Source organism: Calliphora vicina, chromosome 4 (assembly GCF_958450345.1).
Source record: "Calliphora vicina chromosome 4, idCalVici1.1, whole genome shotgun sequence".
NCBI classification, from domain to species: domain Eukaryota; kingdom Metazoa; phylum Arthropoda; class Insecta; order Diptera; family Calliphoridae; genus Calliphora; species Calliphora vicina.
In genome coordinates this window covers 25,794,932-25,808,051 of record NC_088783.1, presented here as the reverse complement: position 1 = coordinate 25,808,051, position 13,120 = coordinate 25,794,932, and the positions used below count along the sequence as shown (strand labels likewise).

At 31.5% G+C, this 13,120-nt stretch overlaps 3 protein-coding genes across 3 annotated transcripts; all 3 read right to left on the bottom strand.

Moving 5' to 3' along the window:
• Window positions 1-241: 241 nt before the first annotated feature.
• On the bottom strand, window positions 242-1,068 carry LOC135959058 (uncharacterized). Its single transcript, XM_065510061.1, has one exon. It carries the CDS (start codon window positions 916-918, stop codon window positions 364-366), a length of 555 nt encoding a protein of 184 aa, XP_065366133.1. The 5' UTR covers window positions 919-1,068; the 3' UTR covers window positions 242-363.
• A 1,644-nt stretch (window positions 1,069-2,712) lies between these two features.
• On the bottom strand, window positions 2,713-4,767 carry LOC135958291 (uncharacterized). Its single transcript, XM_065509191.1, has 3 exons — window positions 4,400-4,767; window positions 3,904-4,072; window positions 2,713-2,736 (listed from the first exon to the last, which is right to left on the bottom strand). Exons 1-3 carry the CDS (start codon window positions 4,765-4,767, stop codon window positions 2,713-2,715), a joined length of 561 nt encoding a protein of 186 aa, XP_065365263.1.
• Window positions 4,768-4,891: 124 nt separating this feature from the next.
• Window positions 4,892-11,151, bottom strand: LOC135957034 (uncharacterized). Its single transcript, XM_065507689.1, has 3 exons — window positions 10,570-11,151; window positions 6,235-6,403; window positions 4,892-6,149 (listed from the first exon to the last, which is right to left on the bottom strand). The coding sequence occupies exons 1-3, from the start codon at window positions 10,935-10,937 to the stop codon at window positions 5,433-5,435; spliced, it is 1,254 nt and encodes a 417-aa protein (XP_065363761.1). The 5' UTR covers window positions 10,938-11,151; the 3' UTR covers window positions 4,892-5,432.
• Window positions 11,152-13,120: the final 1,969 nt, after the last annotated feature.

The window sequence follows — 13,120 nt, the reverse complement described above, 5'->3', positions numbered from 1 at the left end:
TTCCATTCCCAACAACCAAAACGATAAACCCAACATACTTACCACTTTTAACTCTACCAGCTAAATATGCAAAATCTCCCAATACCAAATAAAATTCAACATGAACCAATAAAAAAATCCACTGCCACTTTAAAAACAATTTAAAGTTTAATTTAAGCAATTACAATACTCTATTTGACACCTGATATTATTTAAACTTTAACTAAACTAAAATGCACAATATATATACAAACATATATAGTATTTTTGCAACCAACACCATTTAAAAATACACTTTAACTTTAATTGAACGAACGATTGAATGAATGAATGCATTTGTCGCCAGCCAACAAAACGAATGTTCCAGGCACAAAAATTCAAGTGTTAATCAAACACTTTCATCTCATTGAAATGTTGCAGCGTGTAAGCGTACATGTCCTTAAGTTTTTGTTGATCCAAAATTTGTTTAAATTTCTTTTTGGCAAATTCACGATCAGCGAAATTTTCAAACGTACTGTCTGCGGCTATATCCTTATCAATACTGATTATGGGATAAATGGCATGATTCGCGAAGAAACCAAACAATGCTCGCTGTCTTACCTCGTCGCATATTTGTTGAAACGAAGGCACCTTCTCATAATTCAATAACTTAAGGGATTTTTGTAATTCATCATAGTAAATTTCGATGAAATGTTCACGCTTCTCTTTTAACAACTGCACCGGTAGACTGGTGTAGAAGAAGTAATTCAAATCAATTCCCGGACTACCCCAGATACTCATTTGAAAGTCCACAAATACCACATCTTGGGGCTGTGTTGAATTTTGTTCATCATATTTAAACATCATATTGTTGACCCACATATCACCATGATTTAGCACCTCAAAATCACCCTCTTGTGGCTTTTGCATTTCACTAAGTTTGTGGCGTAAGTTTAGCATATGATTCTCTAATTTGCTGACTATTGCTTCGTAGCCTTTCCAAGTTTTCGCCAAATCAATTAATGCTTGACAACTCGCTTTGATGAGACAATAGAATGTACTGTTGTCACGTTGTATGGCGCCTTTAGCCAAAATGCCCGAGTTGAAACATTTGAAGATAGTGGGATCCTAAAAGAAAAATTTAATTGTTTTAGATTTTATAGATTTTTTTGTGTACGATGATGGAATTAATGTTTTCTGCCGCAATAACTAATTTCGGATAATCTTTATAAAAAAAACATTGGGAAGCTGGAGCGTTATTGTGCGTTAACTGAATTAACGAAACTAATTAGATTTTTAAGAAACAGAACACAAATGTTCGACAATACATCGGACCTTATCCGATCTAAATTTGTTAAAACTTGGTACACAGGTTCTTCATAGTCATATAAAATTAAAGTGGTTAAACAATGTTCAAGCTATTTCCCGGTCTTTTTTCTTTCCCGGGAGGAACTTAAAAAATCTTTTCATTCCCGGGTTAACCACAATGTTTTTTTTGTGCCAACAAAACGTCATATGCGGAAAGTATTGCTTTACCATAAGCTCACCAAAGCTTATGGTGAATATGTTCCATTGGTTTCAATATGCGAGAGATGGTTTGTTCGGTTTAGGTGATTTTGACAAGGAAGACAACGATCGTCCAGGCCAGTCAAAAAATGTGAAGACCAAGAATTGGAAGTAAAGACGTTTGCGAGCAGCAGGATTCATCCAAAATCAGGGAAATTGGTTACCATACGAATTGAAGCCGGGAGACCTTGAAAGACTTTGCATGTCCGATTGAACGCTATAACATAAAATATTTTTTCACCGAATCATTACTTGAGATGAAAATGGATTCATTACTATACTCGAAGAGTAACAGATCGTATGTGAAGCCCGATAAATCAGCCGAATCAATACCAAAGCAAAAGGGTCCTATCATATCTATTATGAGCTGTTGAAATCTGGCCAGACCATCACAGGAAACCTGTACCAAACGCAACTGATTCGTTTGAAGCGATCATTGGACGAAAAAGCCTAAAATGTGCGGCAAGACATGAAACCGTGACAACTCTTTAATAATTTCGAATTTTGTACCCTCAAAAGTTGGGGAAGTTTTGAATTACTTCTTTAATTTGAAAAAGTGCCCCTAAAGCACGCCGATTGCTCACCAAAGCTTATGGTGAATGTGTTCACACGGAAGACAAAAATCGTCGAAAAGGTTTAAAGACCAAGAATTACTCCATGAAGGTTGTTGTAAAACTCGACAAGAGCTTGCAAAATCATTGGGAGCTACTTAAGCAGACATTTCAAAACTTTTGCGACCAACAGGTTTCATTTAAAAGCTGGGAAATTGGGTACCATACGAATTAAAGCCGAGAGACCTTGAAAGACGATTTTGCTAGTCCGAAATGATGCTTGAACGCTATAAAAGAAATAAATTTTTACACCGAAACATTAGTTGCGACGAAAAATGGATCCATTACAATAACACTAAGCGTATGAGATCGTATGTGAAGCCCGACCAAACAGCCGAATCGACACCAAAGCCAAATATTCATGGCGCTAAGGTAATTCGTCGAAAAGGTTTAAAGACCAAGAATTGGAGGCATTACTCCATGAAGGTTGTTGTAAAACTCGACAAGAGCTTGCAAAATCATTGGGAGCTACTTAAGCAGACATTTCAAAACTTTTGCGACCAACAAGATTCATCTAAAAGCTGGGAAATTGGGTACCATACGAATTAAAGCCGAGAGACCTTGAAAGACGATTTTGCTAGTCCGAAATGATGCTTGAACGCTATAAAAGAAATAAATTTTTACACCGAAACATTAGTTGCGACGAAAAATGGATCCATTACAATAACACTAAGCGTATGAGATCGTATGTGAAGCCCGACCAAACAGCCGAATCGACACCAAAGCCAAATATTCATGGCGCTAAGGTAATTCGTCGAAAAGGTTTAAAGACCAAGAATTGGAGGCATTACTCCATGAAGGTTGTTGTAAAACTCGACAAGAGCTTGCAAAATCATTGGGAGCTACTTAAGCAGACATTTCAAAACTTTTGCGACCAACAAGATTCATCTAAAAGCTGGGAAATTGGGTACCATACGAATTAAAGCCGAGAGACCTTGAAAGACGATTTTGCTAGTCCGAAATGATGCTTGAACGCTATAAAAGAAATAAATTTTTACACCCAAACATTAGTTGCGACGAAAAATGGATCCATTACGATAACCCTAAGCGTATGAGATCGTATGTGAAGCCCGACCAAACAGCCGAATCGACACCAAAGCCAAATACCCAAGGTAATGATCTGGTAATGTCCAAGGTAATGAGCTGCTGAAATCTGGTCAGACCATCTCATGGAACCTGTACCGAACACAACTGCTACTCCCAGGATATGCAGCCAGACATGAAACTGTAATATTCCATCATTAGAATGAAGTGGTTGGGAAGTTTTGCCTCACCCACCCTATAGTCCAGACCTTGGCCCGTCCGATTACTATTTGCTTCGATCAAAGCAGAACGCTCTCTCTGGGATACGCTTCACTTGGGAACTAAGTTCTCATATTTTAATTGAAAACAATATCGTATTGTTTCTAATATACATATTTCTTTCTGTTCAATGGGTGATTTTAAATATAATTTGGGTTTTGAGCACTTGAGTAATTGATTCAATTGAGAATGTAATTGAAACTACTTAAAATTTTTGGTATATCCTCTAAATGAAAATATTGAAGTAACAATTCGTTGATGTAGCATAGATTATGTTGAGTAGATGGGTAGTTATAGGGCACATACCCATTTCGGGTATACTCATATGCCTATCTCGGTATGTTGTGAGCTCTAAAGGAAGTGTTTTCTTCATTCTGAAATAATAGTTAGGTATTCCTGCTCCACATAGTTTTCATTTAGAATACTGCTATTTAAGGTTTCCAAATAATAATGCAATCATACTTACCTTCTGTTTAACCACAAGGGAAATACTGTGAAATTGTGCTAAACGTCTTAACACCAACGAAGCATGATTTTCATCCATACCCAACTCTCGAGAAGCTAAACCATAACCCAGAGATCCCAAATCTTGGAAAACTAAAGTATTTATGGGCTTCTTCAAACACTGATAGAGTCTAAATCAATCAAAGAATTAAAAAATATATAAATAGATTTGTTTCATTAACAACACAACTAATCGATTCACAAGGTATCCATCCTATCATGTCGTATTGTTCTAATATTTCACAATGGTTTGAAAATATTGTTATTGCCTTCCAGCTAAAAATATCCTACAATAATACTACTCTGTATGTTGTATTATTGTGTTATCGCAACCAACCAGCAGAGACCGGTGCCGAAAGTCTAAGAGTCGATTTAGCGGAGTCGAGTCGTGAAATATTACAACATTATGACAATATGACATGATAGGATAATTTGTGAATCGACCAAATATGACTTACTTAGCACCAAATTGTCTGCGATCATGTGTGAAAATTTCCATTATAGGCAAAACATGATAATAAAATACTTTCTCCTTTAAAAACACTTTCATATCCTCCAGAAAATCAATTGATTTAGTAACCGGCATACTTTTAATAATTACCGAAATTGTATTCTCCGGACACGAGTCGTCACTTAACGAATACGTAATCAAGACACGATAGATAAGGCTACAATAATTATCGCCCGCACTACTGCCCATTTTCATGAAAATCCTTTTAATACGAGGATTGGCTTCTTGCACGGCATTTTCGACAATTTCTTCGAAAAAATCCACATTTAAATGTTTTGGTATGACAACCACCGTTTTATCGTATTGAATTTCCATTGTGGAAATGATGCTAGTTTTTAAATTGTAAGTTATATTTATATTAATACAAGTCATTTTATAGTGTTTGTTTTCCGCAATATTGAGGAAAACCCTATAATATTTTCGAACAAAAGAAAATGCATTTCATATACAATTTATTGTGTTAAAGTGTGTAGAATTTATTTATAAAAATAGATTTCAATTTCATTGTTAATAACTTAATATAGTGTTACATTGTCAGTTGAGAATATAAGTACATAAATTTACTTAATTATAAATTAATTTCGTGTATAAAAACGTAAATTATTTCAATGTATTATTAGTATCTAATTCTAAAGTTTAAAGTGCAAAACAACATTCATATTAGTATTTATATACTAACTAAATATGAAATAATATTTACTATTGAGTTGAAATACATGCATTTAAGTTTGTTATATCAAACAAACTTTTAAATCCTTTTAGATTAACAAATTGTTTTGCTCTAAAAGTACTGTTTTTAAAGTAATTCAAATAAGACTGAAATACGTTATGTATAGTAACATTTTCTTGGCTTAAATTTGAAGTTTTTAACTAATTTTATTACATGTTAACTTTAGTTTTTGAACGTGAAAATGTTGGTGCATCAATTAATTAAAACTTTTAGGTATTTCGGAGTTCATTTGAAATATGCTCTTCATTACTTAATCAAATATTCCCATTTTATCGAACTTTTCCAAAGTATAACGATAAGTTGCCTCTAAACGTTTGGAGCCAAATATTTTCTTTAACTTTTGTTTAGCGAATTCTTCATCTTTGAAATTCTCCAAATTACTATCCTGCGAATGTTCCTTGTCCTGGCATATCACCGGAAAAACACCATAATTAGCAAAGAAGCCATACAACTGTCGCTTTTGAACTTCATTGTATATATCTTGATAGGTGGGTATTTCTTTAATGCCCAACTCCTTCATAGTTTCACTTAATGATCTATGATATTCCTTTATAAGCACATCCAATTTATTTTTTAAAATATCCAACTCAATACTGGTATAAAAGAAATAATTCAAATCAATGCCGGGGGAATTCCAAACAGACATTTGAAAATCAACAAAATTCAAATCGTTAAGTTTTTGTTGATCATCATACTTGAAAAGTATATTGTTGACCCACAAATCACCATGATTTAAAACACAAAATGAATTTTCCTCAACGGCTCCACTGCGGCTTAGGTTGTTCTTCAAGTTTTTCGCATAAGTTTTTATTTTTTGTGTAATTTTTTCATAGCCCTTCCAGGTTTCGATTAACTCAATGAGAGCTTTAATATTGTTACCGAAAAATGTCATAATCATGCCTTCGTCTTTATTTAAACCAACATCGGCTAACATGCCCCCATTAAAACATTTTTGTAACTCGGGAACCTTATTGTTGGCAGAGAATAAAAGAAATTTATTTAAGATTTAATAGGAGTTTTAATTGGGTTTTAAATGTATAATACTGTGTTACCTTTTTAAATAGCTTAACTGAGGCTGCATGATATTTTCCCAATTTGTTCATAACCATAAGACTGTGTGCTAGATCCAAACCCTTTTCTCGGGAGGCCATTTCAAATTTACTTACAGCCAAATCTTCAAATACCAAAGTGTTGACGGGTGTTTTTAGAGAGTGATAAAGTCTAGAATTAAGAGAGGTTTCATAAATACGAGTAAAATCAATCATTTAGGAGAATTGCATACAAATATTTTTCAAATGTTTTTCTTACGGAGGTACTTAAGCATGCTAAAACTATTATCGTAAATCATTTTTATACCCTTCACCTTCGTGAGAAGGGTATAGTTTCTCATTCCGTTTGTAATTTCCACAATATAATTTTACGACCCTATAAAGTATATATATTCTGGTTCCTAATAGATAGCGGAGTCGATTAAGCCATCTACGTCTGTCTGTTGAAATCAACTTTCCGAAGCCCCCAAATAACTTACATACACGATTCATACATCAATATCTCCCGAATTCTTCCGGCCCGGTTGCTATTTAAAATCGAGAAAATCGGTCCACACATGGCTGAGATTTTTGACCTATGTATATCTGGATTACTAAGTCATTAATATAGACAATATGGATATCTAATGATAGATATTTCAAAATCGGACAAAATATTTTTTAACCCGAATTTATTTTCGCTAAATATTAAAAAAAAAAAATTAAAAATTTGAAAAAAAAAAAAAATTAAAAAACAATTCTAAAAAAAAATTTTCCAAAAAAAGAATAAAACAACTTTGGAAAAAAAATAGATTTTGTTATCTAAAAATATTTAAAAATTTTTTTTAAGTAGATTCGGCACAGCCCAGTATCAATTTATTACAATGAAATATTTGTCTGATATAGGGGTTATATGGGGGTAAGGTCTAGTATGTATAGATCCTCACAAAGGTGGTTCATATGTCCAATTTCATAACGATTAATTATTACAAGACAATTTGAATATTCAAGTCATTCTCTGAGTGGGACCTTGTATGGAGACTAGGAACAAATGTTGCCCAAGCTTTATCAGGATTGCCGCATAATCAATATATCTATGACTGTTCAAACACGGCACGAATATTTGTAAGGGGTCTAGGAGAGATCATGAACTGATATGGTCCATTTTAAATACCAATCAACATAGAGTATTTGTGTAAAATTTCAGACAGCTAGCTCCTTTTGCTTGGGCCCTATCGTGTTTCCAACAGACATAAAGACGGACGGACATAGCAAAAGAGTGAACCAGAAAAAACTTTTACTTGTAAAAATTCATTAAACATTAACATTTTGGCATATTACTCGGTATTTATAAATTTATCCACTTTTTCAGGAAATCCTCTCATTAAAGGTTTTATAGTTGCTTCCGTTAACTTTCACTTTCAAGTTAAGAATCACTTTCTGAGTGATTAAACGATATCCGTCCGTCTGGCTGGCTGTCCTAAAGATATTTCTATCAAATTTGGAAGAAGCCTATTTAAACTGGCTGAAATCGGTCCATTTTTTCACCTAAGCCCCAATGTTCTCCCGAAATTCCACTATTTAATTCATGTAGGTATCTACAAAAGATGTCACGTAATTTTATGATGATCGATACATTATTAGTCATAGTTCCTATATAAGGCCCGCTTTCGAAAATCACTTTAACGAGCATAAATCTATTAAAAATGCCGGTTGGACATAAATCTCACGACCTAATTTCATGGCCATCGGTCCATAATTAGTCATAGCTCCCATATAAGGACAACTTCCGAAAATAATTCACGAAAATATATTATTGAAATTAAAAAAAAACACATAAATAAAAACCGTCTAACAGATAGCACCGAACACTTCTTCCAGATCGTAATTACCGCATACCGAACTTAGAAGCAAAAGAACGAGCGAAAAAATTTAGGTCAAATTTTATAAAAAACAATTTAGAGAGCTATATTCGGCTGTGCCGAATCTTATATACCCTTCACCAAATTATACTTCAAAATAAAAATTTTAAATATTTTTAAATAAATTTTTTTTCCCAAAATAGTTTTTTCCCAAAATAGTTTTTTTTCAAAATTTTTTTTTCAATTTTTTTTAATATTAAGCGAAAAATAACTTTTGTTGAAAAAAAATTTCGGGTTAAAAAATATTTTTCCAGATTTTGACCCATTGTAGGTCCAACTTACTATGATATCCATATTGTCTACATTATTGACTTAGTAATCCAGATGTAGGTCAAAAATCGAGGTTGTCCTGTTGTCGATTTTAAATAGCAACCGAGCCGGAAGAATTCCGGAGATATTGATGTATGAATCGAGTATGTAAGTTATTTGGGGGTTTCGGAAAGTTGATTTCAACAGATATACGGACATGGCTTAATCGACTCCGCTATCTATAAGGATCCAGAATATATATACTTTATAGGGTCGGAAATGAAAAATGTAGAAATTACAAACGGAATGACAAACTTATATATAGCCCAATATGGTGGTGTAGGGTATAAAAAATTTAAAAGTCTGTTAAAATTCTAAAAGAAAATCGTTAATTTAAAAATCGCATAAATTTGAATCCGCATAAAAAATCCGCATAAAACGAGACCTGAGTGTATTATAGTATGGTCGGTTAAGGCCGACTATATACCTACACTGAGTTTAATGGCTCTTGAAACAGTATGACGACGAACCTTCAGATATTTTCCTATTTTTTTGAAAGTCCGTATTTGATTTTTTTTGAAAAGTTTTAATTATTTTTATGACACACGCTCTCCATCGGGTTTATGAAACTATAAGGGATTCATATAAAAATGTGGTCAACAAATATTAACTAGTTTTAAAAAATTTATCGGGAACTTCTTATCCTTCATGATCCTATAAATATTGGGACACGTGGATTGAGACTGTAAAATATTATGTCACTAATTACCATATAGTTTTAGGTAGTTTAAAGGATGAGGAAAATCTGTAGATAATTAAACACAACGAAAATCTAAAACAAAAACAGGTTCAGTTTTTATAGGAGCTGATTATGGATTTATTTCACATAATGGTTAACAATTTTTAACTTGTGGTCTTTACTCAATGAATACAGTCACTAAAATTGTAAATTAACGAAATTCAATTTATGAATTCAGAAGTTTTTATTTATTTTCTAATTGAATCTGGAATTTTAAACAGAAAAACATATGGCGTGACGTATTTTTTTTATAATTAAAGAGCATGTTTTTGTTTTTAAGTTTTTTGCACAACTGAATTCGTGTCGATTTGATGTACATGTTAATCTTGAGATTAAAAACACATGGCAATTACGAATGCCATAATCTAAAAAAGGAAAGTTAGAGTAACTTCGGGTAATGTGGACTACCATTTTGTTTTTTCTAAATTTTGGCCACAATATATATGGATATTAAAAAAGATGTGAAGCAATAAATTAGCTAATGTATTCTCTAATTGTTTTTGCAGTTGAAAATTTTTTCCGTCAAAGGATAAAAAATTTATATGAAAATATTGTAAGGAACCCAAAAACCAGCATTAAAAAAATTGGAGGGTAATATGGACCATTATATGAGGGTAATGTGGACTAGTATTTAATAGATAAAATTCATGAACCAGCTAATCATGAATGATTAAAAAATTTATTTTCAATATATTTGTATTAATATAAACTAAAAAGTCGCGTTCTTGTCTTAGATAGATTGCTTACAAAGTACATAGTTATTGTCGGGTAATATGGACCAGTAGTACATAATCAAGTAATTTAAGTGGTCCACATTACACGAACTTGGGTTACAGTGGTAAAAAATTATTTTTACCTAAGAATCTAAATGTGCTTAAATTCTTACCAAATATATGCAAAACTATGTGTCCACTTTAACTATATAAAACAACCAAACATTAAATTCTACCAAGTAACTGTACCAAATTTTGTTTCTTACTTGAGCCGAAAAAAATGTTGAGCACGCGCATTAATTTCAATACAAGAATAAAAAGCCAACATATCAATTACTCATGAAAGCAAATGTGCAATTGTCGTTTCAAGCAAATTGTAAAATGTACGACAAATCAGTTTTATCATACCTTCAATAGTTTCTGAAAAAAGACACTTGTCCACATTAGACGCATAGTCCACAATACCCGAAGTTACTCTACTATTAATTTTACTAGAGCACGAATGCGTTAATTCGGCCTCAATGTTTTGATACATACAGAATTTAAAATTTAGCTTTTACACAGACCTCTTCAGAACTAGGTCTGTAACGATGTATTTTTTTACAAATCAAATCTCTTTAACGGATTTATTATTACATAAAAGTTTTTCAATTTGTTTAAGAGAGAAAAAAATTACCTTGGAGCAAACTTGACATTATCCTTGCACAACACCTCTAACCTTGGCAAAACATCATTGTAAAATATTTTCTCTTTAAGGAAAACATTTAAGTCCACTAAAAAGTCCGTAGCTTCCGTATGTGGCATACTTTTAATAATAACGGAAATGCAACCATCATTTCCGGTTGCGTTGGTAGATTTATAGGAAACTTTGACACGATAAATTTGACTACAATAATTTTCTCCCGTACTACTGCCCATCGTAAAATTGATGGTGGTTATTTCAAAATTATTTCTTAGCAATGCATTTTCCAAAATATCGGTAAAGAAATCCGTATCCAAATGTTTGGGTTCGGTCACCATGTCTCCGGAATATGTAATAGTCATATTGAAAATCACAGTTATGTTTCAAATTTAATTTATTTTTTAAATTATTTTTTTAATTTATTGCACTTTTATTTTTATTTATTTAGTTTTTGTTATAACGTTGTTACACTTGAAACAGGTTTCAAAATATATAAAACATATTTAACATTTCAAACATCTTAAATAGTTTTTTGTGTTCATTCCTCTGTGTGTTCTCTATTGTATAGTTTTTATTACACTGAAATGTCTCGGCGATACTTACGAGAAAAAAAATTATTTGATTGCCATTAATTAATAACTTGATGTGTTATTTTGTTTGTTTTTGTTTTTTCAGTTTATTAAAACAAAACAGAATACTGTTCTTAACCCTAATATGCGTAAAGCAGTGCAATTAGATTTTATTTTTTTTTTAAAGCAGATAACTAAAGACACTATTTGTTTAATAAACAATAATTCAAATTTCTTAAATGTAGTACAAGTACGTTTTAAAATTTGTGCACACTTTTATGTAGATTATAAAAAACTCAGCCGATCATAAATTAATTTAAATCATTGGCCCTTGCTTAAGTGAAATTCTTATCAAATTTGTTAAGAGTGCTGCTATCTTTTTTTTAAAGTGAAATTTTTTATACTTTATGGAGATAATTTCTTGTCAATCTATTTTAGAGTAAAGAGGTGGGTGATTTAACAGTTTTTTCTGTAGCTAAGTTAATGTTTAACAGTTTGCATATTTTGGCTCGTGTCTAGCAATTTTGCTTATCATGATTTAAAATTATTGCAAAGCAAACAGTGATACTTTAGTTAAAATGCTATGTTTCAATTTAAGATGTAGAAAGTATCTGATTATAAATGCAGATTGAGATAATTAGTTCGTTAAACTACATACTACAGTTGTAATAAGAATTATTCGAATAATCGAGTAAAAAAAAATAATTTTTATTCGAATAAATAAACTTTTTCAGTTTAGAATTGAAATATTGATAAAAACAACCCGAATAAACAACAATATAGAGAGCTATATTCGGCTGTGCCGAATCTTATATAACCTTCACCGAATTATACATAAAAATATTTTTATTTAAAGAAAATTTAAATTTTTTTTCCAAATTGTTTTTAATTTTTTAAAACAAGTTTTTTCCACCATTTTTTTATATTTTTTTTTTAATTTAAAAAAAAAAATTTTTAGAAAAAATAATTAATGACAAAAAAAAATTTTTGATAAAAAAAAAATTCGGGTTAAAAAATATTTTTCCCGATTTTGACCCATTGTAGGTCCAACTTACTATAGCCTTATATACATTGTTGCAATGAACTTTGAAATATCTATCATTAGATATCCATATTATCTATATTAATGACTTAGTAATCCAGATCAAAAATAGTGAAAAAATCGAGGGCCGATTTTGTCGATTTTAGCAACCGAGCCGGAAGAATTCCCAACATATTGATGTATGAATCATGTTTTTATGGAAAGTAGATTTCAACATACAGACGGACATGGCTATATCGAATTCGCTATCTATAACGATCCAGAATTTACATATATACTTTGTTGGGTCGCAAATGAAAAATGTAGAAATTACAAACGGAATGACAAATTTATATATACCCTTGCCACGCATGGCGAAGGGTATAAAAACTTCATCATTGGAAATTTTATTAAAATATAGTTTATACATTTATTAAGATCTCAAGATCACAAACTTATCAAACTTAACTAAAACATTAAAACTTTAACATTTCTGTTTTGGCCCAATTATAAGATTGTTAATTATCTAATAATTACATTGTTAGGTTTTTACCTTTTAAAAATGGTGGTTTATTTCCTTTAAATAAACCGGATACTATTGATTTCAAATAAAAGTAGTTTAGTAGTTTAAAATTTGTCACAACTCTTAATTTATTTAAATTTATATCTATAAATATTGTAATATATTAATTCCTGTTGTTCCTATAAGGAGCATAGGGCCGTAAATATTGTAATGGTCACTATATTAATACCTTTATAATGTACAAGAATACACTGGTAATGCAGTTGATGTTTACTCTAACAGTGCCTATGATAAACTAACTTAACGACTGCATCCGATGCCACTATTTATTCAGCGCCATCTTCCTTCTAATAGCTTCATGAATGATCTTAACGAACAAAACTAGAATATTCTATTTCTAGAGCTTTAGGCAGGTTCAATCCACTTATGACA